At 39.4% G+C, this 25,788-nt stretch overlaps 1 protein-coding gene across 1 annotated transcript in view; it reads right to left on the reverse strand.

Annotated features, from left to right (window-relative positions):
* XKR4 (XK related 4) overlaps window positions 1-24,536 on the reverse strand; it is a 401,124-nt gene extending 376,588 nt beyond the window's left edge. Inside the window, exon 1 of the mRNA XM_054580709.1 lies at window positions 23,737-24,536. Within this exon, the coding sequence (XP_054436684.1) occupies window positions 23,737-24,536 (800 nt within the window). The remainder of the gene's footprint in view (window positions 1-23,736) is intronic.
* Between the last annotated feature and the right edge of the window lie 1,252 nt (window positions 24,537-25,788).

The raw sequence follows: 25,788 nt of genomic DNA on the forward strand, positions 1-25,788 counted from the left end.
CCTCCCTTCTTCATTCCTTTCTTTTAAGCTTTCCAGTTCCTATTACATAAGATGCATTAGCAGAGAACTAGAGTGAGTGTTCATTGAGCCAATCTATAATATCTTCTATAGAAACAAAGGGGTAAAAAAAGTCTCAACCTCTGCAGGTGAGGTCTGCAGACAGGGTCTGCTTCATGGATGCACTTGTGACATAATACCAGACCATCAACTTGATTTCAAGAGACATAATGCAGATTTGATATATTGAGCAAAATGCAAACAAAACTGTAAAATAAAGATGAATTTCTTTAAATGAACATGTTTATCTTTGTGTGTGCTAATTTTTTTTTTGCTTTTAACTGTCTATACATGTTATTTGCCCATTTTTTAGTGGTTCTTAGCCATTTTTTTCATATTGATTGACTGATGAGAATTTTTGTTAGGAGAAATCAGCCTTTGTAATATGTAATATGTGTGGCAAAGACATTTATCTAATATGTCATGTGTCTTTTGATAGACTGTGGCCCATATGTGTGTGAAAGAATTTCATCATATTAATGGGAACACCAATGTATTTGCAAAGACATGAAAACCAGCAAATTAATATTGGTAAGCAAATTGTTTTTCTTATAGCTCTCACATCCAATTGGTAGCCATTTGAGAAACACCTGTTAAATTGGATTTCTTTATTGGATCACATTAGGTGTACTTATTTCTCCCATCAGTACCATTATCCAGGAAAATGGCTTCAGGTTGAAACTTATGATTTACAAGTGAAAACCGTAACTTCCTAGGGTTAGCAGAGGCTAGGTGTTGCCATGAATGTCTGCCTAGCATTTGGTAGGACCTTATCACATACTTTTACTGAATTATTGAATGTAACATTTCAAGCACAGATAGATGAATTATTATTGAAGACAATGATGGTGATCTTGTATTCCATTTAGAAACCATAATCTAGCTTTAAAGTTAAAAATAAACTTATTGAAAACATTTTGGATAGCGTCTATGTCTCAGAGAAAAACACAATAAAACCGCAGTCAAATTTCCATGATATTCCAATGCTGAATGCCCTTCTGAAGCTCAACACTTCCTCTGATACTACAGACTTAGAAGAAATTGTCATAAAAATACATTTATCTTTAAAAGTTTGTGAGAATGGTTTGAAAAAAAGAGCTAAACTCAACTGATACAAGCAGACACCATATCACAACCACTGCTATCACTAATAATATCATTGACATCAGGCTTTAAATCTTAGAGGAGCTCTGGTTTTCAGAAACAAAGTGGAAGGAGCAGCTGAGGGCAGAGCAATCACGGCACCTTTGCTCTGCCTTCTGGAGGAAGGCAGTATGCTCTTTTGGAACAGCAGACTGGGGAGAAGCAACACAGAAACAGAGACTCTGCTCACTTCCCAGAAACAGCTGAGGAGGGCGCACAGTGATCTACATACCTGGCAGTGACAGCAAGTAAATGAATAACCGAGGAGCACAGGAGAAAGGAACACATTTAGAGAAAGCATGGTGGCCAGTGTGGGGAAGGTGGACCCAACATTCCTAGCCAGGCAGGGGTAAGTTGGGGGAATCATTTGTAAACTATGTACAAATTAAGATGGCAGTATTGAGGAGGGGGAGAGAAGATAAGGTACATAAGAATCCATTTAGTTTTGTGGAGAGTGGCAAAAAAGTAGACTTTGAAGTACTGCTATGAATGAAGAGACTTTATGGTGACATGTGAACAAGTAAAAATGATGTGATTACTCTGCCATTTGTTTTCATCCCATCAGAACTGTTATAATAAGTGTAGGTTTAGGGTCTAAGAAAATGGTGGCAATTGTATCTTTTGCTCACTCTTACTCCATAAGATAACATAAGACTGGGACCACTTAGAGTAATATTGGTTTGGCCAAAAAGTTTGTTTGGTTTTTTCCATAAGACAGCTCTAGTAGCACTTAGTTGCCTTTAATTTCATCTGAAACAATTTTGTTAGATTGTATTGCGACAGCTGTCATTACAGCATGCATTTTAAAAAAACATCAAATTGGTGAAATTTTGTGTAGTCATTTTAATATTGAGGATGGAAGAAAATAAGCAACATTTTCAGCATATTATGCTTTATTATTAACACAACTGAAATGCAAAAAAAAAAAGGTTTGTGTAATGTATGGAGAAAATGCTGTGATTGATCAAAGGTGTCAAAAGTGGTTTGCAAAGTTTCATGCTGGAGATTTCTTGCTGGACAATTACTCAATGGTCAGGTAGACCAATTAAAGTTAATAGCAATCAAATCGAGACATTAATTGAGAACAACCAACATTATTTCACATGGGAGATAGCCAACATCAAAATATCCAAATCAATAAAATTATTGGTGAAAATGAAAAATGTGTCATTTTATGGAAAAAAACGAAACAGACTTTTTGGCAAACCCAATAAATCATGGCTGTCTTTAAGAAGCTCCAGGGGAATTTCCCTGTGGGATGAACACTACAGGAGTGGTTAATGCAAAGGCAAGTTTCGCAGTCTGCTTCCGGGATGGGGCAGTAACTCAGCAGGACCAAAGCTTCTACTTTTTAAGGGCCAAGTTCATCCTGCGTTTGGGATGGAAGAAGGCACAGTTTTCTCAATGGGTTGCCAAATGCTCTCAAAATGGTCTCAGAGGGAACTGACAGGCAAACTTAGATTATGCAGTGTCTTTGCAAACCAGAATCTCTAAAATCCTGTTGCCCAGTCCCTGGGGTCACGGTCAGTCTTGACTCTGCGGAAATCCAGTCCTTCCGTCCTCTGGCCTGATACCAACCATCAAATTCAACAGGGAGGGCATCTGGCATGCTACCAGGTGATGTTTTCAGGATCATATGCTTTTCTAATCCATTGTTAAATACACAAGTAAAACAGAACATACAAAATTAGGAATTTACCCAAGTCTTTCATTGGAAAGAAAATTAAGTCCTCTAAGAATCTGCTGATTTTCATTTCATCACCAAATATGAATTAAATGATAACAATGTGCCAGGTACCATATTATGCAGGGGACACTGCAGTGAACAAATCAAAGTTCCCGCTCTCACAAAACACATTCCAGAAAGGACCAGAATTTACAAATGAAAATAACCAGTGTGAGTCTGATAAAACCACTCATCAATCTGAAACACTATATTCAAAATGAGCAAGAATATTATTGAAGACATACACACCAGTATATAAATATCTTGCAAGTGGTTTCCCAAAGGCGTTCTTACACTCACCTGATCCACAGCCTGCCTGGCCCCCCTGTCCCCTCCTTCCAGTGCATCCTCCTCTCATTTCCCTAGGAGGCCCCCATAGGACCACAGGAGAAGCCTCCAGTGATGGGGTTTTAATGAATTGTTTCTTATACTGAAGAAAAGAAAGCACTTTGCTACAAGTCACAGCATTTAGACCAGAGCTCATGTGAACCATATTTCTTTTCCTACCATTAATGTTAATTCAGTGGATTTCAAAGCTCTCATGTCTATAGATTATTTAAACATGATTCTTCCTTTCAAGCACACAAAAAGTGATTATTTAGCATTTCTCTTTTAATTTCTCCCCAGAAAAAGTGCCCAGAGACTACCCATTCATAAATCACCCTGTTTACATCAACAAACTTAGATTTATACTCATGTCAGAGAAACACAAATCTCAGTCCCTTTCACAGCTAAGCGGTCTCAAAGAAAATGACTGATTTTCTTTAATGAACTAAGTATAGTTTTAGTGTCCTGCTCAGCCAGAAAGCTTCACTAGAATTGTCATTACACATCAGATTCACAAATATTTAGACACAATTTTAAACCCAAAAGCTGGAGATATGGACACAAATTTGGGAACATGTATTAAAATAACAATTTATGCATAATGCAGACACTTGACATGGATACCCAAGTTGTTTTTATGTAGTACAGAAGAAATGTGAAAATTATCAGATTATATAGTTTAGGCTAAAAAGTATTCATATTTATTTTCTTTGTTGCTTTAGTTGAACAGATTAGAAAAAAATTAATTCATTTTCTGCTTTTAAAAATTACAAAAATAATTCAGATCTGTCTCAGTTAATACCATAACAATTCAAATGACAATTCTGACAAGGCCTTTCAAAAGGTAGAGAAACAAATTTTCCACCATTCTTTTGTGTACAATTTCCATTCAAGTCTATTGATGGCAAAGCCAAAGCTGAGCAGAAGTGAGTGAATCAGGCTGTAGCTACCCCGGGGCAATTGTTTAAGTCTTTGGCAGAACCCCAGAGTATTTCAGAGGGGGGTGGGCTGGGGGTGTGTGTGTGTGTGTGTGTGTGTGTGTGTGTGTGTGTGTGTGTGTCACTTTTCTCCTCAGAGGGGGTGTGTGTGTGTGTGGGGGGGGCACTTTTCTCCTCAGAGGGGGGTGGGTTGGGGTGTGTGTGTGTGTGTGTGGCACTTTTCTCCTTAAACAAAGGAAGTATTTACCACATGGTCACATTTAGAAAAATAATTACTGAGCCAGGTTATAATCCATGAAAATCACTAATTCCAAAGGTACATTAAAAAAAATAATTTTACTCCAATAGTTTTTCTATCACCCACATGAAACCAGAGAGCTGGTACCAGAAGTCGATGTCTACATGCCTTCCAGAATAATTTCATAAAAATTTTAAATGTATCACTGGAATAATTATAGTATTTTACTATAATTTAAATTTTTACTATTTTACCCATTTCTTATTTAAGAACAATTACTTGATTTGTACTATAAAACACAGGTTCTAATCAGTAAAATGCTCCAAAATTTTAGCTTATCTGTAACTTGGACAAATTCATGGTATTTTAACTGTTTCTAGAATAACATTTTCCAACCTGGTTCACAACCTTTGTACCCTCAAACAGGGGCATTTGGCATATAGTAGGTACTCAATGGTCATTAAGTGTGGGAATAAAACGTATAGCCACTTTAGAAGACAGTTTGGCAGTTTCTTACAAAACTAAACATACTCTTCTTACAAGATCCAGTAATCATGCTCCTTGGTATCTATGCAAATGAACAGAAAACTTACATCTACACAAAACCTGCACACAAATGTCCATAGCAGTTTTATTCATTCTTGTCAAAACTTGGAAATAACGCAGAGGTCCTTCAGTAGGTGAATAGATTATTGTGGTGCATTGAGACACTGTAATATTATTCAGTACAAAAAAGAAATGAGCTATCAAGCTACAAAAACATATGGAAGAAACCTACATGCATATTGCTAAGCAAAAGAAGCCAATCTGAAAAGGTTACATATTGCATGATTCCAAGAACATGGCATCCTGGAAAAGGCAAAGCTAAGGAAAGAGTAAAAAGATTAGTGGTTGCCAGCGGGGAGGAAAGGGATGAATTCAGTGGAAAACAGGGAATTTTTAGTGAAACATTCCCTGTGTAATGGTAGATAAATATCATTATACATTTATTAAAATCCATAGAATTTACAACACCAATTGCTCTAATGTAAAGTATGGTCTTTAGTTAATGATAATGTGTCAGTATTAGTCTATAAATTATATCAAATGTACCACACTAAATGAGGTGAATAACAGAGTATAAGGACTATGTACATTACATTCAATGTTTCTGTAAACCTAAAACTGCCCCCCAAAATAATAAAGTCTACTAATTTAAAAATTGAAAACATTTAAAAAGTTAAGTGAAGATGTACTGAAATAAAAGAGGAATCTTTACTGAGCTAAGGATCAAAGGAGGATTTAGCACATCCTAGCCACCTGAAGCGTCCACCCATTGAAGGAATGCTCCCTCACCTACAGAGGTCTTTTCCAGGTGGGAGTTCACCTATCTGCAAAGAGAACAGAAGTTCATTTCCTAAAGTAAGAAAGGCAAGTCCTACTGAGGGCTAAAATAGCATCTAGAGGGAAGGAAATGGAGGAACGGAAGCACTGAATTTACAAGCAAGTATCTTTTAGGCTCAAGAAGAAACCCACAAATGAATAGCAGTCAGTCACCTTTGACTCAGGAGGTTAATCTGCAGGCTCATTATCAGGAATCCCTAATTAACTTCTGTGAGGGAAATTCCCAGCTAACTGGTGTTGACTGTAACAGCAAGCCCTCCTTGCCACACACACACATCTGTTAATGCACCATTGTAAAAGTTCAGGGTAGTTATTACAGAGTTGTCACAGGCCCATTAATTATCCACTACACTGTATTTAGCGTTACTGGGGTAAATCTTTTTTAATTACCCAGCCTACATTTACAGAGCATCTTTATTTAATATGCTCCCAACTCTGTTTATATTTATGCCTTTTCCAATAGCTCATTAAATAGAGTTCTTAACCAGTACTATCAGAATCTTTAGTGAGAACCAGCCAAGCCCATTAAAAGTGCTTTTATTTCAGTTCCTCATAACACAGCATTTTAAATTTCTGAATATTTTTCAAGTCCACTCCCCCCCAACCACATACATACTTTTTCTTTTCCCTGCCTCTAAAGAGTACAGGAGGCTTCCTTCTCCATTATGGCTAGACAGTGAGACAGTCCTCCCCACTGCTAAAAGGCAACAGAGAACACATTTCCGGAGGTGTTCCTCGGGCTTCTCTATTCACCAACAGATTCAAGTCCAGAATCCAGAGAAAAGCACTCTAGGCTCTGGTAAGTTTGGTCCAAAACTCACAATTACCTGCTGACATTCTTTCCCTCACAACTTCCACTTCAGTCGTTTACAGAACACAACATAAAGTGTCTCTGTTCCTTTTCTTTCTGCCTGTAATTCTCTTAGGTCCCACCGACCTTAGGTTACTCCCTTATAAAACCTTCCAGACAGATGTTCCCCATCCCTGCCCTACCCTCCCAAACAACTTGGTTCTTGCCACTGTTGGTGATGCTTGACCTTCTGAGGTATAAAGTGGTATAAGTGAGAGACAGGGGGTGCATTTCATGAACTTGGTGGGCTCAGAGCTTACAGTGATTATTTGATAAATATTTATTACATAAATGAATGAAGGCATTTTCACTCCAGACTCTCTGAGTTTAATTACATCATTTCTCCTTTTTCCAGCGTATCCTAACCTACATAACCACATGATCAGGTGAATATATAGAAGAAAATCATGAGAAAAATAACAGTGATGTACAGATATGCATATTTCTTTTAGCATATAACTTGGGATAAAAAATCCAGTAAATCAGAACCCATTTAATGTTATAAACATTAAAAAACATCTGGAAATTACTCAGTCTCTCTGGAAAAACTACACATTGCAAAGATTTCATTGAATTAAAAAGAAAAATATTACATATTTCTCATGGAATGCGACCAAAAAAAAAGTTATAATAAGACTGCAATTGGAAAGCCCTTCCAAAGCAAGTCATACCCACTTTGGGGGAACATCTTTTAAATAGGCACAGGGGAATTCTTTTGATTTTTAGAAATGAGCATTTAGAATTGCTTTTATAAAGATTCTGATTCTAAAAATTTGAATTGTTTGCATTTAAGAGTGAATATTTTAGCTGTGCATGACTCCGAAAATTTTGAATTGTGTGCCTTTAAGAATGAATTTTCTAGCACTTGCATATACTGGACTATCAGAGAGTTGATTCTCTGAGATAGGTCTTAGGAGTTGAATTTGAATTTATGTCACGTAGATGTAAATCCTGCTGGTCTCAGAGGGAAAGATGTGACTGAAAGAGGGGCTCTGCCTTGCATGCTTGTAGATAATTCTTAATTCATAAGCAGATGTGGGGTAGAATGATAGTATATGCAAAGCATGACTGCATGCAAACTGAAGATATAAATATGGGTTAATTACACACTATTCACATGGGAATGGAGCCTACTTAATATTCTTTAGTGTCATGAATTCCCAATGGATATAACATGTATTTTATCAGTGGGTATCAAAAGAAAGTGATACATTATGGATAAAATTAATCCATAATCTTTGCATTTGAAGTTTGGGGTAAAATATCAATCCCCTGAGTAATTTATCAGAAACATAGCCTGGGTCAATAAAACACAAATATTGTTCCCCAAGTGGATATTCAATGAGGTATAGAGAAAGAGCTAATATGCTCTATTTAGATGCCATGTTTCATAGAATTATAGATCTGGAAGGGCCTTTAGAAATTATGGGATGTGTCCCACCACCATTTTATAATTGAGAAGCTACAACAGAGTCAAGAATCAAACGTGACCTTCCTTTACCATGTGCGCCTCTCCCTTTTCCTGGTAGTCAGAGGAAAACTCCACGATTAGTCTTAACTAATTCACACTGATGCCATAGTAAAACTGCACTCATTGCAGTTTTCAGCACAGATGCCATCTGAAGGGTCAGGAAATGCTTCTCCAGGTGATTCTCTTGGATTAATCACGGAAGAAAAGGTGGGAAAAGAGCAAGATTTGGAAGCTTAAGTCATAAATGTGAGTGCAAACACTTGATGCTTAATAGCTGTGTGCACTTGGGTAAGTCTCCTACCTTCTCTGAACCTCAGTCAGTTCATCTTCAAATGGGAACAATAACATAACTACCTTGAGCAGCAGATGAGAAAACTAGATGGTTTAGTATGAGTGAATGTGCTTGGTTAACTACAATGGCACTTACAAAGATTTATTCTTTATTGTAATCATTAAATACTATTTATTAAACCACCAAATAAGCTCAGCATACCATTAGGCCTTGAGGCAGGGAAGACATAGGACTTTACTCAGATTGAGGGTTTTATGTCCCAAAGTGTCCATTTTTACCAGTAGATAATCTTATTCTCAAAATCCACTGAGACAACCTGCCTCAGCAGTGAAACTACTCACTATGCTTTCCCTGATAAGTTCTAGTAAAGTATTACCTTAGTATTTTGAAACAATTCTCTTTGGATTTCCCTGTTCTCCCTTTTGAGAAACTGAGCTCTAACATTATCTAGAGCAGCTCTGTCCAAAAGAAAAATAACGCAAGCCACAGTAATTTTAATTTTCTGGTAGTGACATTTAAAAAGTAAAAAAAAAAGGCAAAATTAATTTTAATAATATATTTTACTTAACCCAATATATCCAAAATATTATTTGCTCAACATATAATTACTATAAAAATGATCGAAGAGATATCAGGGTATAGTCCCAGCAGGGGAATCACTGGATCAAAATCTCCTTTTGATCCTAATGTAAGTCCTCCAAGTCCCCTGGGTATCTGACACTTACAACCACTTCACTTGAAAATAGTTACATTTCAAATGCTCAATAGCCATGTGTAGCTAGCAGCTACCCTACTGTAAAACCATGCAGGCTGAGAGGCTGGCAGGATGACCACACCTACTGATAAAGCAAATATAAAAATTAACTTAGCAGCTCTCCATGGAAACACTTAAGAACACTAAAGGAAACAATCACGTCCTAGCACATAGATGGGGAAAGAACCCTAGCAACAAAAGTGACAGCATAGCAACACCAGCTGTTGTATCAAAGGGAAATTAGAAAACTATAACTTCGAAAAGAAGTACTTCTGGGAAGGTCATCCTTTTCTATTTTGTTTAATGCAAAATAAGAAAACTACACAGATACACATCTTATAAGGCACCATTTCATTATCTCTTCATTCTACAATACAAGTTCTGACATATTTTGTCACTCTATTTAATGTTAATATTTCTCACTTAGGAGGATAAATGATACAGTGTGAAATCAGGTTGAACTATCATATTTTTTTCCTGTGGCATAGTCTGCCTTGTTGGCCTTATGGGTTACTGTGAGGAGCTGAATTACATGGAGCAAGGTTGGCATTAGAAATCCTCCCATATTATTTTATAAAAAATACCTTGCCAACTCCTGGCCAGGGTCTGCTTTTGCAGACCTAGAGGCCTAGCTCCATGGTCTTCTATTCCTCCCTTTGTTCCTCTTTCTCAATGTAGATCCAGAGGCTCCTTGATCTATCAGACCAAAGGTGAGAGTGAGGGATGCCCAGCTGCCTGACCTCTTGCCCCACTAACCCTCACACCCAGGGGAAGAATGGCCTTTATTCATCCTCACAGCAGCTTCTCTTTTCAGAAAAGTTTGAGTAAGAATGCTACAACCAGCCCAGCTCCACCTCTCTGAGCAAAAACTTCAGTCCTTATGTCTTGGTAAGAGCTGCCAGCCCTGCAGGACTCTCCCCATTCCCTATCCTTGAGGTCTGGTTACTCTGAACCCAATACTTTCCTTTGTGCCTGCCTACATTGAGAAGGTCTGGTCTTTCTCTCACCATTCACTGTGTACTCTATCCCATGTGACAGGATGGTACAAAGTCTGAATACAGTGTAAAACTGTGAGGTGGGCAGCCAACATGGTGGGTTATATTCCTAAATATCAGTTGTGAACAATAAAACCATAAAGTGATAGATTTTTAATTAAAAAAAATTACTGAGATCTTTCATTTTCTTTACCAGTGGAAGATGTCATAGTTTTCCCTATAGTATTGTCTGTAAGAAGGTTCCGTTGTGTGTATGTGTGTCTACTTGCTATAGTTTCTAGGCACCAATCCTCACGATCATCCTTGGTGAGCTAACTTTGGTGAGAAAGCCAGTTAAAATGTCAGGATTAGCCATATTTTCCATTAATGTCCAGCTCAAAAAGCCTACCCTCACCATTACATCTGAAAGGGATTGTTCCCTCTTCTATAGCAGAGTAGATGCTACTCTGCTTCTCAAACTTAAATATTTGTCTTTTTTATGCTGGTGAGGTCCTCACTAATTTCCTTGAGCATCCTTATAAATAGTGTTTTGAACTCTGCATCTGATAGATTGCTTATCTACATTTTGTTTAGTTCTTTTCTGGTGTTTTGAACTGTTTTTTTCCTTATGGCCATGTTCATTTGTCTCCTCATTTTGGCAGACTCTCTGTGACAGCTGCTATGACTTCCTGTCTTTGTAGCATGGCCTAATGTAGTAGGTGTCCTGTAGGATCCAGTGGCATAACCTCTCCTATCACTCAAGCTGGGTACTAGAAGTATGCCCTTCATGTGGGCGGAGTACAACCTCCTCTTGTAGTTGAGACTTGATTGCTATTGGCAAGTCAATGGGAGGGATTTACTCTGGCCAGTCACCTGTAAGGACAGGCTGTGACCACTTACCACCAACCTTCGCCCTCCAAGGAGGATCATCTGTGCAGGGGCAGTGTGATGGTGCTCCGAAGTGGTTTGCAGCTGTCTGCTAGGTGCACAGGCTCTGGAGTTTCCTGGGAGGTGCAGGACAAGGTCAGCCCCCACTTGTGTTTTGCCCAGGGCCACCCTGCCCGGTCTATATAGCAATCTGAGACGGCTGCTACTTGTGCTGGGTTTGGAGATTCTCAGTTGAAGCCAAGGTGTGAGTCTAGGCAGGCTGCTGCTAGTGCCAGGCCTGGGGCCACTTAGCAAGAGGTCCGGGGGCTGGATGCTCACTGGGGCCAGCTGTTGCTTGTTTGAGAAGATTGAGGAAGTTGTGCAACATGAACCAAGACCAGCCATTCATATAGAAAAATCTCTGTTAACAGCTTGGGTGGGTTCATAATTTGGGTGGGAGAGTCTCAGGAGATCTTGAGGGCAGGGCAAACAGTGTTAGCCAGGTTGATGGAGTCTCAGATATGGCACCTGTCTGATGGCTCTGTGGCTCTGTGCGGGGCACAGTCAGAAATGAAGGATTTACTCATTGAAATAAAGAACAATTTACAGGGAATCGATAGTACAGTGGATGAAGTTGAAAATCAAATAAATGATTTGGAATATAAGGAAGCAAAAAACAGCCAATCTGAACAACAAGAAGGAAAGAGAACAAAACAAAAAATAAGGATACTGTAAGCAGCCTCTGGGGCAACTTCAAGAGTTAAAACATTTGCATCAAAGGGGTGCCAGAAGGAGAAGAGAAAGGGCAAGAAATGTGAAACCTATTTGAAAAAATAGTGAAAGAAAACTTATTTGGTGAAAGAAATAGACATTCAAGTCCAGGAAGCACAGTCCCAAAAAAGATGAAAGCAAAGGGGCTCACTCCAAGACTCATGGTAATTACAATGTAAAAGGTTAAAGATAAAGAGAGCATCTTAAAAGCAGCAAGAAAAAAGAAGTTAGTTACCTTCGTGGGAGTTCCCTTAAGACTGTCAGCTTATTTCTCAAAAGAAACTTTGAAGGCTAAAAGGGATTGGCAAGAAGTATTCAAAGTGGTGACAAGCAAAGACCTACAACCTAGATTATTCTATCCAGCAAAGCAACCATTTAGAATGGGAGGGCAGATAAAGTACTTCCCAGACAAGGTAAAGCTAAAGGAGCTAATCATCACCAAATCATTATTATATGAAACACTGAAGAGACTTATTTAAGGAAAAGAAGGTCAAAACTATGAACATTAAAATGGCAATAAATACATAACTATCAACAACTGAATTTAAAAAACACACTAAGCAAACAAGCAGAACAGAAACAGAATCATAGATATGAAGAACACTGAAATGGTGGCCAGTGGTGATAGGGATCTGGGGGAACAGGGGAAAAGGTGAAGGGATTAAGAAGTACAAATTGGTAGTTACAGAATAGGCAGAGGGATGTTAAGAGCAAGTATAGGAGTTGCCAAAGAACTTATATGCATGGCCCATGGACATGAACAAAGGAGGTGGGATCATTGGAGGGAGTAGGGGGTGCTGGGTGTAGGGAGCAAAGGGGGAAAAACTGGGATAACTGTAATAGCATAATCAATAAAAATAAAATAAAATAAATAAAAATTTTAAAATCCACAGGCTGGCAAAAAACAAAAACAAAACTTTAATATGTGTATTAATCCCTTAGGCATCCATTAGTGTTCAAATGCAAGTTGTGATTCAATAGGTTTGGGGTGAGCTTGAGAATCTGCATTTATGAGACCCCTGCAGGAGACGCTGACACAGACGGCTGCAAGTCGTTCTTTGAGCTGCAAGGCGATAGCTCCACTCTTAATATGTCATCACTCGGTATGTTCATGGGTGTGAACATGACTTGCCTCCTTTCCTAGACAGTGAGAGCATATTCTTTTTAAAACATGTTCCTTACTATGATTTTAAGCTGATGTGTTTTAGAATCTACAATTAAAAGATTATCATTGGTCACTTATTTTTTTGTCATGCTTTCTCAGCAACTGATTAGAGTAACCAAGCAGTAATCTAGTCAGGGAACTACTAATAAATATGCACATATCAATAGTAGTTAAATAAGCAGCTGCCTTCAATCCCAGCCCTTTGCCCTTCCCACAGTGGAATGAGAACTTGGCCTCCACTCTTAGGCCTTACTGTCAATATCTCTCCTGGCAGAAATTATATAATCAGAACACAAATGAAATAAATTCCCTTTAGTTTTACATTTTGAAGCACAAGCATCAAGATTTGTTTTTGTGAAGCCCTTGAATTCAGAATCTTAGCTATATTTATTGTGCTATTAACAAGTTGTTTTTAGCCTTCACCTGTATTTCTATTTGTGACGACATGCCTTGCTTGGCCTTGCTCCTCTGGCCACTGCTTTCTTGCCTAGTTCTGATCTGTGTGATAACACAGGACTCTCAGGTCATATGCCCTCAGACGCAGATCCCACTGGCGCTCTAGTATCAAGTTGATCCCATAAACTGACGATTATTACCACAACTCAAGTCATGCTTTCTTTGCCCCTAGAACAAAATTATCTAATGAAAGCTTAGCCTAGCTGTTTAAGTCCTGCTTTATACTTTTCTGCGATTGGTTTTATAATGGAGTCAATACAATTATCCCACTCCTATACAAAAGATTAAAAATCATCCTCTAATTATGGGATAAAATTCCTCATTTTTGTTAGTTTCTCTAGGGGCTAAATTTTTCTTCCTCCAGCTAGTAAGTGCATGCCTATCTATAACACCCCAATCTTCTATTAGCACATCAGAAAATGGGATTCATAGATTCTAGGGTATCTAGACATGCTTCCTTAATAAAAACTTCAGATCCTCCCTTTCTCATTTGATTTAAAACTTATTGTAAAGAAGGTAGATATTGTATGTTTAACTAACTAACTATTGATTACTTTTCAGAAGTACAAACAAACCTAACATTTATGCTATCATTAGGACAGAGTTATGCTACCTGCTTCTGCCTAGAACTCAATTTTTCAAGCCACATACCATCACTAAATCAGGAAAATTCCTACAGGACATCGGTGACCGCTACTCTTAATAATAGTGCATCCCCTGGAAAAATGAAATCCTATGATACATACTTCCTAATTTGTGTTATACTAACAGAACTAAGTATTGTAAATTGCTTTAGAGAGTCTTCTGGAACTAACCTTTATTTTAAAAAATGACATTAATTTTACTTTTGTAAAACAGGAAATTAATTGAGGAGCTGAAAATCTTTCCTGCCTTCCTGAAGGATCATTTCCTCAATGATGTGTTGTACTGATATAGTGATATGCCATGGGAATTAATGATGGGCATTATGGAGACCATTTTGTTACCCTTACTGCTAAAATAACTACCTTTGTTTCAGTTACTGACTCTCTGCTACTGAAAAAAGACCCGAAAAGTAAAGAATTCAGCCCAAAACTAATATCATTATTCATGACTATTATCTAAGCCACAAAAAGAACTCAGAATGCTTTTTACATGGATGAAATCTCCCAGATTGCTTCAGAAAGGAGACTTTGTCCTTCTTAAATTGACTCTACTTGATGGGAAGTCAAATCAAAGTCATCTCAAGTCTTTTTAGACTCCTATTCACTATAGATCTTGCTTTTTTCTATATCTGTATGATTTTCTGTTTGACTAATCCTCACCCACCTTATACACTGCCCACTGCTCTGTTTATATAAAGGATTCCCTTGACACGAAAATAGGGCATATGCATAAATTAAACAAAAAAAGTAGAACTGATTCAAACAGCCTACTTATGAATCATTAAGATGAGAAAATAGTTGACATACTGCAGATTATTTTAAAACAAATATTTTTTTTTAAATTTAAAAACCTAAACTGTTGTCATGGGATTGAAAATTGTTCAGCTTCAGGACAGGTCTCTAATGTCCTAGATAGCAAGGCAACTCTCACCAGGAAAGGCTAATACTTCATTCACTTCTTCTGGCTGAGTGTAACATATCCCAATTTTTTTTTTTTTTTTAGTTTTGGGTGCCATTTTTTTTCAGGCTTAACTAGTTTATTATTTTATTTTATTTATTTATTTTTTAAGGATGAAAGTTTCTTTTTTATTTGCTTAATCCCTTCACCTTTTTTACCCAGCCCCCCCCCCATATCTCTCCCCTCTGACAGCTGTCAGTCTGTTCTCTGTGTCTGAGTCTGTTTCATTTTTTTTTCAATTTTATTTTAATTTATTTTTTCAAATACATTTGTCTCTGCCTACCCCCCACCACTTTCCCTTGCCGCCTCCCTCCTTCCCTCCCTCAGCTCTAAGTACAGCACTGGATACAGGAGCTTTGTAAGGACTTTAAATTCAATTTCTAGCATATTAGATCAGTGACAGTGTGGACAAGCTTTTAATTTAAAAGCAAATCTGGCTCTGACAACAGCCTTCTCATTGACATAATGGATAATTCTTTTTAAGCCTGTGAAGCATTGTTCCCAGTTGCCAATCATAGCACTCCAGCTGTGCATACCTTACTACATGAACTATAGATGGCAATTTTGCCTTCTCAGTCTTTATGGTATATGTCTTAGATTCATGATATGTTAACACTTTTACCATTAGCTTCAAATACCTAAGATATGTTTTTATGAAAATGGTTTCATTAGATTGTAACTAAAATTCAAAATGACACAAAATAAGTTGTATTATACACATAAGCTTAAGATTCTGTCTTCCTTTATAAATAATACCAGCTCCTGGGGATTATATACTAATAATACCAAATCTGAAAAATCCTTTGTAGATTTAACTTACATAGAAGAATGTGGTAACAGTGGCCTCAGAAATATACATGCAGACTTTCTGGTTCATATACTATGGGGACTGGGCAAACAAAAATAATTTATGATAAGATCAGGATCAGAATTTTAAGGCTGCAAAAACCCTTGGGTATTATTTTTTTGACCAATTATTTTTTTTAATTAAAAAAAAATAAATAAGAACCAGAAGAAGGAAATCAAAAGAAGATCTAAACTGTGTGGGTCCCGAAAAGCAGTGCTACTTCAACTACTATGCTGTCACATATAAGTTAGAGAAGTTAGGTGACCTATCTGCAGTCTGAATTACAGAGCTGCCAAATCATCTCTTCTAACTCCTCATTTAGTCGAGTTCCCCATAGGACAGCTGCCTCTTTAAATAAGATCCCTCTCTGATATTCTAACTATGATGCTTTTCCTTCATCTTAGGGTTAGAAAAAACTACTTCTTGCCTCTAGGGAGTATCTGGACTGATCTGTCTCCATTTTAACCCTTCAAAAATTTCCTTTGCAATCAGTAATATGTACCAGTTCTATCCATATACTAGACACAGAATTAATATTTTGTGGTGATGGTGGTGGTGTGAGTAATAGTGGGAGCTACAATACAAACTTTCCTTGAGTAGACAAACGCAAGTACCCAAAATACCATAACTCACTCTGTACACAAGCATGTTCTCAGACAATCAAGTGTGGGTAAGAATTAAGGAAAAAATATCTATCCTTAAGCTTCCCCTATCTGGCATTTCTATCAGCAAGGTCAGGAATGCCAAGTTGGGCTTCTAAATGCATCTCTCTCAGAGCATAACTGGTATTTTGTCAAATTTTGCCCCACTTCCCTAATACTAGCAATCTAAAAAAATAAAAATAAAAAATAAAGAGCTGAGTGACTTGTCATATCCTTTCCAGGTAACATTGTACCCTTTCTGATTCACTATACCTTAGAAACTCAAAAAGCAACCAAGCAACAAGTTCAGCTACACTCTCATAAAGAAAAAAAGAATAATGTCTGGGCTTCCTTCATTCACAGATCAGTAAATATTCATTAGGTATATATTTCTACACATGTAAGTTCCCCACCCACTAGAATAACGTGCTGAGGACTTGCCATGGTCCTCCCTTCTGACCACACATGTCAACAGTTACAAAGACACAATTATTTGGTTGGAAAGAAGTCACTTAGTGAGGTTGTCAAAATGATGCAATGCTATTCAAAAAAATACTTCCTGTGGAGAATTACTGGATGTGTTTATCCCTGAAATCCATCTATATATTAAAACCATTTTATGAGATTACACCTGGTAAGCAATTTCTCATGAGTAGCACCGTACTGTACCTTATATTTGATAATTCCTGGTTTTGCTTCCATAGGCCTCGTTAGTGTGCCAGGCAAATTCTAAAGCTAGTCAAAGAAACGCGTTAGTCTGATTAGCCAGTGAGTTCATACAAACGGACTCATACTATTTATCTGCTACTCAGTGACTGATACAATTTAAATTCATAGATAATTTCATTCAAACTATAAAATATGGGGACCTTTTTAATCGCAAGTTGTGTACTTGGATATTGAGACATTAAGGAATTTTCTGTAAGTGACTGAGTAAAGAACTTCAAAGCTACTGACCCAAAAATTGGTGGACACTTCAAAGATGATAGCATACATTTATATAGATACTACTTTCAGCTGTTCTGTGGAGATAGTCTGCAATCTGTTGTGAAGCTAGCAGTGTATTGTTCAAGTGAATGGAAAAATTTACAACCTTTGTACTTGTTATTGCAAAGACACTGAAATACACCACATAGATTTATGCATAAATTATTCCAGCTCATACAGAAACCCAAGTCAATTCTCAGAGGACTGCCTGATTGCATGTGGATTTATATCTTAGTTAAGTCAGAGATTTAAATACCAAGCCCAGCCACTCAAGGATATTGCATAGATTTTTGATATTCCACTGAAAATACTGGGTTCATACACCAATGAATAAACTTCAAAATGACACAACTCCAGTATGTCAAGCAAACTGCTACTTCTTCATCCCCCAAAAAGCAAAGGTCAGTCCACTATGTCTGGAACGCATAATGATGGAAAGTGTCAGAATCTCAGGGCTGGAAGATGATCTTGTTCAACCTTCCGTATGATATTAAAGTCTCTTCTTCTGCAAGTCTGCCTACAATTTTCCATACAATACTTAGGACACTTCAGTGAAAAGGAACTCACTGCTTCTAAGGAATCTTAATTAACCTTGGGATCCCATTGACCACTTAAGAAAATTCATCCTTACATTAATTCAAAATATCTTCCTGTATCTCCCACCCATTATGTCCCAGAGCCTCCAGAAAGGCCCACTGCCTTTTCTATATGATGATCTTTCAGTACTTTCTAAAGAGCTCTCAAGTCTTTAGGCTCTTTTATTTAATCATCTTCAGTTTCATCAACCATATTTCATTTTGCGTTTTCCCCCTCCCACATCAAAATTGAATTCTAGCTTGGAATCTGAGAACTATGCAACATAAAGAGGAAAGTATTTAAAATTTAAAATTCTCTGTCTCAGTTTCCACATATGCAAAATAAAAGTGTTACCTCAAAGATTATTCTGAGGAACAAATAAGAAAAAAGAAATGGAAGCCCTCTGAAAATTGAAAAGTATTACAAAAATATAAGGAATAAGTTTTTAAAGACTAGGGAACCTGAATTTCAGTAAGGTAAAGACAACAGTATCCTAAAAAAATATTGTCCAAAATATAGCACAAAATAAATACTTGCCAAGGATTTACCTTAGTATAAATACAATTAAAATTTTCAACCAATCTATTTTTCTGGGGAAAAATAAAACTTTTCCACCATATTGGGCCTATTATATGTCCTAAATACATCTAATCTCAATCCCATTGGAATCAATAAATTCTCATGAATTAAAGCGATAGAACAGAGTTAGAGGGGAATTGATGGCATATCCTCTGATGTTCTCAACTTTTTGCCATTCCTTTGGGTAAAACCCTTATAACCCTTTAAAACAATTATTCCCCTTATAATCCCTCAATGGTATGGTTCCACAATGCCTTCAGAATAAAATCTAAAATCCTTTCATTATCCAGCCAAACTAATTCTCCATCCACACCTCTAGCTCTTATCCCTCACTCACTCTCTGTTCAAAACACATTTAATCCGCCTTGTTCTTTCTTGCCCCTCTGCCTTCTCAACAGGTATCCAAGGCTTTATAGCCAATGCCCCTCTTTATTCAGAGAGCAGATTTCTTCACCGTTCACCTTTGCTCAAATATCCGCTGCTCTAGAGTCTCATCTGAACCACTTAGGTGGTTTGAGTTTCCTGTTTCTATCATAGTGCTTATTTCCTTGTATTGAAATTGTTTGTTTACTTTTCTATCTTCTTCATTAGACAGTAGATTCCTTGAAAGGTGTGTATTTTATTCATTTTTGAATAATTAATAACTAGGACAGCACCCTGCATAGACTTGGTGCTCAATATATGATGACTGAATAAATTAATTAATAGGCAGTACAGAGAACAAAGGCATACAGAAATGACCATTCAATAAACTCAGAAAAAGGCACCAGTATTCCCTGGCCTATATAAGAATTCAGAACTAATTCAGAATCAATAAAGCCCATTTTCAATAGTCAAATGAGTAATCTACATGTTCTCTATTTTCCTACCCATTCCTTATTTCTAGAACCTCTCATCATTTGCAAAGCACTTTCTGATTCTTCACATATATTATACCATTTAATCATTAATGCCACTACAAGATCATGTTACTCAGCTGGGATTTAATATAACCACCTCAGTATGTCCAAATGGTATAGTAAGAGCCCTGGATTTAGAGTTGGGCAATCCAAGCTCAGGTCCCTGTTCTGCCATTTAACTACTGGTGTGTTATCGAAACATCTAACTTGTCCAAACTTCAGCTCCCTTTCCTACTTTGCCATCTTTAGAGAAGGTAAATTGTCATTTTTATACATTATTGTCCTGATTATCCAAGCTGGCATTTATAGGTAGCTAATGGAGCCAAAAAGAACGTACACTTTAGGGTAAGACAGGCTAGCTACATTGCAAAATAGTTGAGTGATCTTGAGTCAATTGCTTAATCTCTCTAAACCAGTTTCTCATATAGAGAGATACAAATGATTTCCTCTTCAGTTTTTCTAAAAAAATATAAAAACATTTGTATATTTGTTAAGTGCCATATAAAATTTTTATTATAATTCTTTTTGGCTAGGTTTAGGTATGGCATAAAGCAATGCTTTTCAAAGCGCTTTGTATACTTTGTGTCCCACATCAAGTTACTGACAAACTGCACATTAGCTTATTAAAGGCTCTAAGAAATCCTGCTGTAGAGAGATCTGTATAACCTGTCTTTTTCCCAATATATTTGAACATGGAGCACATGCTAATACCTTGTGAAATACCAAGCATAAGAAGAACAGAAAAACCAGTTTTTCACCCCTATGACTCTCATGATAGACATTCAGAAACAAAAAACAAACTAGTAAAAATAGTAAATACTCACCCACTTTACCACTCATTAATTCATTATTTGCAATGCCATTTGCTTTTAAAAAAACAACTAAATATGTGTATACACACACAGGAGAATTTCAGGTAGAATTTTAAGAGTCAGTTGTAAAATCTGAAGGAAGAAGACATCTAGATATAACTGATCATGGGTATGAAGACTAAAGACTATTCTGGTCAAGCATTTGTGATTCCCACTGGCTGAACTTCACTCAGTAACTTCTGGAATTACGTGAGATGAACAAAACAGAAAAATACTTTCTCATTCATTCACAGGTATAGTTCATTTAAAGGCATAATTGCTCTTTTCACATGGTAGCAAAAGTTCACTTCATTATTCCAAATGGCTCTTTCCTAGCATCAACTCCTGTCACTTTAAAAGCCGCTGTTAATTCCCCATCAGTAAATGTCAATTAAAATGAATATGTATCATTGCTTTCAGCAGTTGCATTTGTAATAAATATATAAATACATGCAAATCTGTGCAAAATGTTTAAAATATATATTTCTGAACAATCAAACACTTTAATGTTATTTCAAAGGATTTTATCTACAGAAAGCATTTAGGATCTGGCCCTTACCTAAAATAACTAGAATTTCATGGATATACAATGAACAGTTACCAACTTTACTAAAATCTATTCTATTGACCTTAGGAAAAAGCATGTTAAAACATGATAATGACCTCTGAGCTTTGAACCATTCAGTACCCTTGTACTTCTGCAACATCATGTACAATTGAAAAGAAAAGTTCGAAGAGGGAGAGGATGCTCCTAATTTAAGGAATCATAGTGATCTACTGCAATAATCTGAAATGCAATTGCATTTTACCAGTTTACTATCAAACATGCATCTACTCCCCAAATTTCCATTAAAATATTCTATATTTAAGAGAAGTTGAAACATTTAGGATGCATCTGAGTGTTAAATTCTATGAAGTTTCTAATCCCATTTCAATTTCCTACATGAGGCTAAAGTTTTGTTGTCATTGTTGTTTTTAAGACAGTGAGGCTGAGTCTTGGATCATACTTCCACCATGTTACCCCACCATCCCCCAAATATTTCAACCAGGATCCAAGAACAGTTAGATAATTCAGATTTACATATTAAACACATTGTTGTGAAATGTAGACAAATATCTAAAAATATTTCCAACAATACTTTCTGCCAGGTGATCATGCATTAGCAGAAGGAACTTTAAAGCCTCAAAGGAAAATATTGTAGAAATGCTTAGCAAAAAGGAGTCATGTGTGACCATATTTCTCCAAGGGCTGGGTCAGTTTATACATTTGTCTGTTCCTGACTGCCTGTGGTTTTCCTTCTGCCTTCGACCTTAAGCCTTCCATTCCTCATCCCCCTTGAGAGCTTTTCTGTCTGGCCAGATGACCCAATGTCTGTGGTCTCATTGAGACATATTTAGGCCCTTTTCTTACTTATTTTCCACTTTCCATATTTTATGACTTGTGACAATAAACATCACTTTTAATTAGAAAATCTTTGATTTAGAAGGCCTAGATAATATAACTATAATTAAAGCAACTTCCTCAGTTCACAGAATTTGATAGCAGATTTCTTATAAAGTGTCAATCTGTAGGAAATGGATAGTTCTTCAGTTAATAGAACTGTGAAGGGTTTGCATTATATACATAAATCTAGAATGTTAGAAGTGACTGAAAGTGATTTCTGAAACCTGCACAAAGTTTGCAAAAGTTACCAAATGCAACGTTAAGTTTCATTTACTATATTATCAGATTAAAACTGCTAATCATACGCATCCTAGCCACTAAACAATTTCAGTAATTAAATCAAGCATTTTAGTTTTTCATTAGACTTGAAGAGCACTAAGCTGTAAGTCTTCACAACAGTCAATCATGAGAAATACTGCTATCACATTTAACTGACATTTTATTACAGTACTTTGAGTCCAAGATATGGAGATTTCCAACATCAATATGCTTGACTGCATATTGTATACCACTTTTCCAGACAGTATCTGCTTAAAAATGAAAGTTTGATGGTCTGAAAGATCAGTGTGTATGGAAATGCTCACCCCACTTTACAAAGCAATGGTCCCAGGAAAGGTTGCAAAATAATTGCTGAACTTGCTCTTTTCAATGAAAACACTATTGTTCACCACAAACAAAAGGAAGTTTTTAGTTCTGTTCTACAAATTCTCTGAGTTGTTTCTACCTCAGCATAATTAACATTAACTTATCACAAAATTATCACTTATCACAAAAATAACTACAAGTGAAATTTAAAAGGACACTGGCATACAGTGCACTTGCTAGGAAGTTTCCTCATTTTACTTATCCTATATACCTAAGTCATTTTAAACCAAAAACCTCTGGGACGTTAGCATCTAAATCCTTTAACACAAATAATTTTTGTAGATGTAAAATACTGCTTCAAAAGCTTTTAAAGAGATGAAAGTTTTAGGAACACATTCTTCAGCTTACTGTTTCATTATATTCCTAAATCTAGGCAGTGACTGCTCAAATGATGGTTCCCGCTGCCCAAGAAGTTTATCTTTGTATTCCAGTTTAAAGTGGAAGTAATAGCTGTGTAAAGAGACTTGGCAGATAAGATGACAAATAGTAAAGCAGTCATTGAAGATGCCAAGTATGGTTAAAGTTTACAAGATGTACCACCATTTTTCCAAGGTTCTTAGTTATATGAGAAATCAGATGTGGGGAACATTCCAAGATTATCAGAAAGTACATCATAAAAATAAGTCTGGGTCCCCTAAAATGTACTTACTCCTTTTTAAAGATACAAACAGAGATATATATATAGATATTCAAAAAAAAAAAAAAAAAAGACAAGCCATGGCCCGACTAAGCTCTTTACCTGGAGCACAGTACTTCTCTAGCAGTCATATTAAAATGTGGGAACTTTTCAGCAGCAACAACTCAGACCTAACCAAAATTAACAATTTTTCTCAGGGAAAAAAGGAAGCCACCCAAATTGCAACATACACTTCAGATTCAACATAACAAAAAAAAAAAATAAAGGATTTTTAGAAGATGTGACAGGAATCCCCTCCTACTCACTGAAGCAATATCACTAAGAATGGGAGGGGGAAGTGTTGTAGCATATAGAGATGCTAGTAAAGCAGAGTGAGATGACAGAGGGATGAGGTGATCATAACCACTTTGATGCCTTTCACTTGTTTCTCACTTCCCTCCCATCCTAGATTGTGATCACAAATTTTAAACATGCAAAACCCAGTTTAAAAAAAAAAAAAGACTGTGACTAGGGTTACTACCACAGAAACCCTAAACGATTTTCGTGCAAAAGCAAAGCAGTGGGGATGTAGTAGCAGTAGCAAATCTCCCACTTCCCCCACCCCTTGATACGGTACCTCCAGATTTGCCCGAGCTGCAAGATGTGGATGAGTGACTGCAGGAGCCAGATGCAGAAGGAGCAGGAGGCAGACCTGTGTTTGCTGCTGGCCCCGCTGCTATTGCTGCCACTGTTGGGAGCGGTGATGTTGCTCTTGCTGGCGTTGGATGCTTGCCTCTGCGGCGTGGAAGGACGAACCTCACCTTCTGCGGCTGCAGACCCACTACTAACCGTGGTCTTGCAATCGGTTCCTGTCTGCTGGCAGCTGGAGGCAGCCGCGGCTGTGGCGCTGTCCTCGGTGCTGAAATCGTGCACAAACCAGCGGAAGCTGAACACTTGCACAGAGAGCGAGCCGAGCACCACGAAGAAGAGCGTGAGTCCGAACCACCAGCGCTGGCCGCGCAAGTAGTAGTCCACGGCGAGCCAAATGTCCGTGCCCACGTCCGCGAAGTACACGGCCACGGCGGCCAGGATCCAGAGGCAGTCCCACAGCGAGTAGCGCCGTTGCTCCCTACCTAGGCGCAGGCACAGCGCTGCCGAGCCCGCCCCGCCGCCGCCGGGGCCACCAACGCCGCTGGAGACCCCCGAGCCGCCGCCCGAGCCACCGCTCCCCGCGCAGCAGCAACAGCAGCGCGAACAACCGCTGCCGTCCGGGCAGCACCCGCCCCCAGCTGCCTCCTCGTCCTCGGCTCCCGACCCCGACGGCAAGCCCGGAGCCAATCCCTGCACCGAGCCCGAGTGGTCCGAGTTCTGCAGCGGGGTGAACGCCACGTCGCTGCTCTTCTTCATTTTCAGCCTCCCGTCTGACTTAGCGGCCATGATGCCTCCAAACCCGAGGAGAGCCCTCCTTTATCTGACACCTTTTCCCGCTGTCTCCTCCTCCCGCCACCTCCTCGTTTCGCCTCGGCTTCCCTCCCTGGCGGCGCGGCTCCCCCACCTCCTGCTCCTGCGCTGGCTTGCCCGCCGCCCGCCGCCGCCCGCCGGGCTGAGCGCTGGGCCGGGCTAGTGGCGCGCCTGGGGCCGGCAGGAGCGCCGCCTGGCTGCCTGCGCGGAGCCAAGCTTCTCGCAGCGCCCCGCGCGCGCCCCTGCCCGCCGCCCGCGCTCCTCGCCGTTTCGGCCCCGCGGCTGCCGCCCGAGTCGCCGGCGCCGCCAGCAGCAGGAGCAGCAGCGGCCGCCCCGGCGCTCCTCGGACCTGCACATTCCTCTCCTCCCCTTGCGCGCGCTCCCTCCTCCCGCTTCCTCTCCGCCACCAGCTGACTCCGAGGGAGAGGATGACCTCATCCCTTCTCTTCCAGCTGCCGCCGCTCCCACCCCGGCTCGGGAGGGGCGAGGGAAGAGGAGGGCCCCGAAGGAGGGGCTGGGACCGAGATGCGCGGCTGGGTGAGGGTGGGGTGTTTCGCGGTCTCGGGGGCCGGGAGGAGCGGCCGAGGGGTGGCAGGGGAAACAGACGGTCGAGCGCCCCAGCTCGCGGGATTTCGGAGAACACGGGGTGAATTTGACCGACCCCGCGGGGAGGGGCAGGAGGGCGCGGAGAGGAGGGGTCCCGGCGTCCGGCCCTCGCAAAGGTCGAGGGAGAGTGGGCACCCGAGGGTGTGGCGGCGGCGTGGGCTGGGAAGGCGCAGGCCTCTTTGTATTCCGTTTTATTCTGCGGGTACCTGAGAAGGGCTGGGTGTGCAGCTCGGGCTGGCAAGGTTTGGGAGACTGGATTTCACTCACAAGCCAAGGCCGGGACGGCTGGCAGAGGGAGTGGGTGTGTCCAGCCGTGGGGAGCTGGGGAGGGGAACGCGTGCGCGGCCCGCGAAGGTGCAGAGCGGAGCGCGTAGGCTCGGCCCGCGCTGGCTGCGGGAGGCGGGAGGTTCAGCCGGGAGCCTCGAGCTCCGAGCCCGCACTTCGGGGTAGGAGCGCACAGCCAGAATGCCCCTGGCTTCTTGGGGAAGGCCAAGCGCCCTGGCCCTGGGAGGTCGGGAGGAGGCGAGGAGGCAGCTCGGGCGCCCTCCGAGGCCCAGCCCCACGTCACCTGGCCAGTACTTTTCGGGCGCTCTTCGCGGCCCGGGAGCAGCCAAGCCTGGAG

The sequence above is a fragment of the Pteronotus mesoamericanus genome, unplaced genomic scaffold (assembly GCF_021234165.1).
Source record: "Pteronotus mesoamericanus isolate MK-2021 breed Mesoamerican mustached bat unplaced genomic scaffold, CSHL_Meso_final contig_601, whole genome shotgun sequence".
NCBI lineage: Eukaryota > Metazoa > Chordata > Mammalia > Chiroptera > Mormoopidae > Pteronotus > Pteronotus mesoamericanus.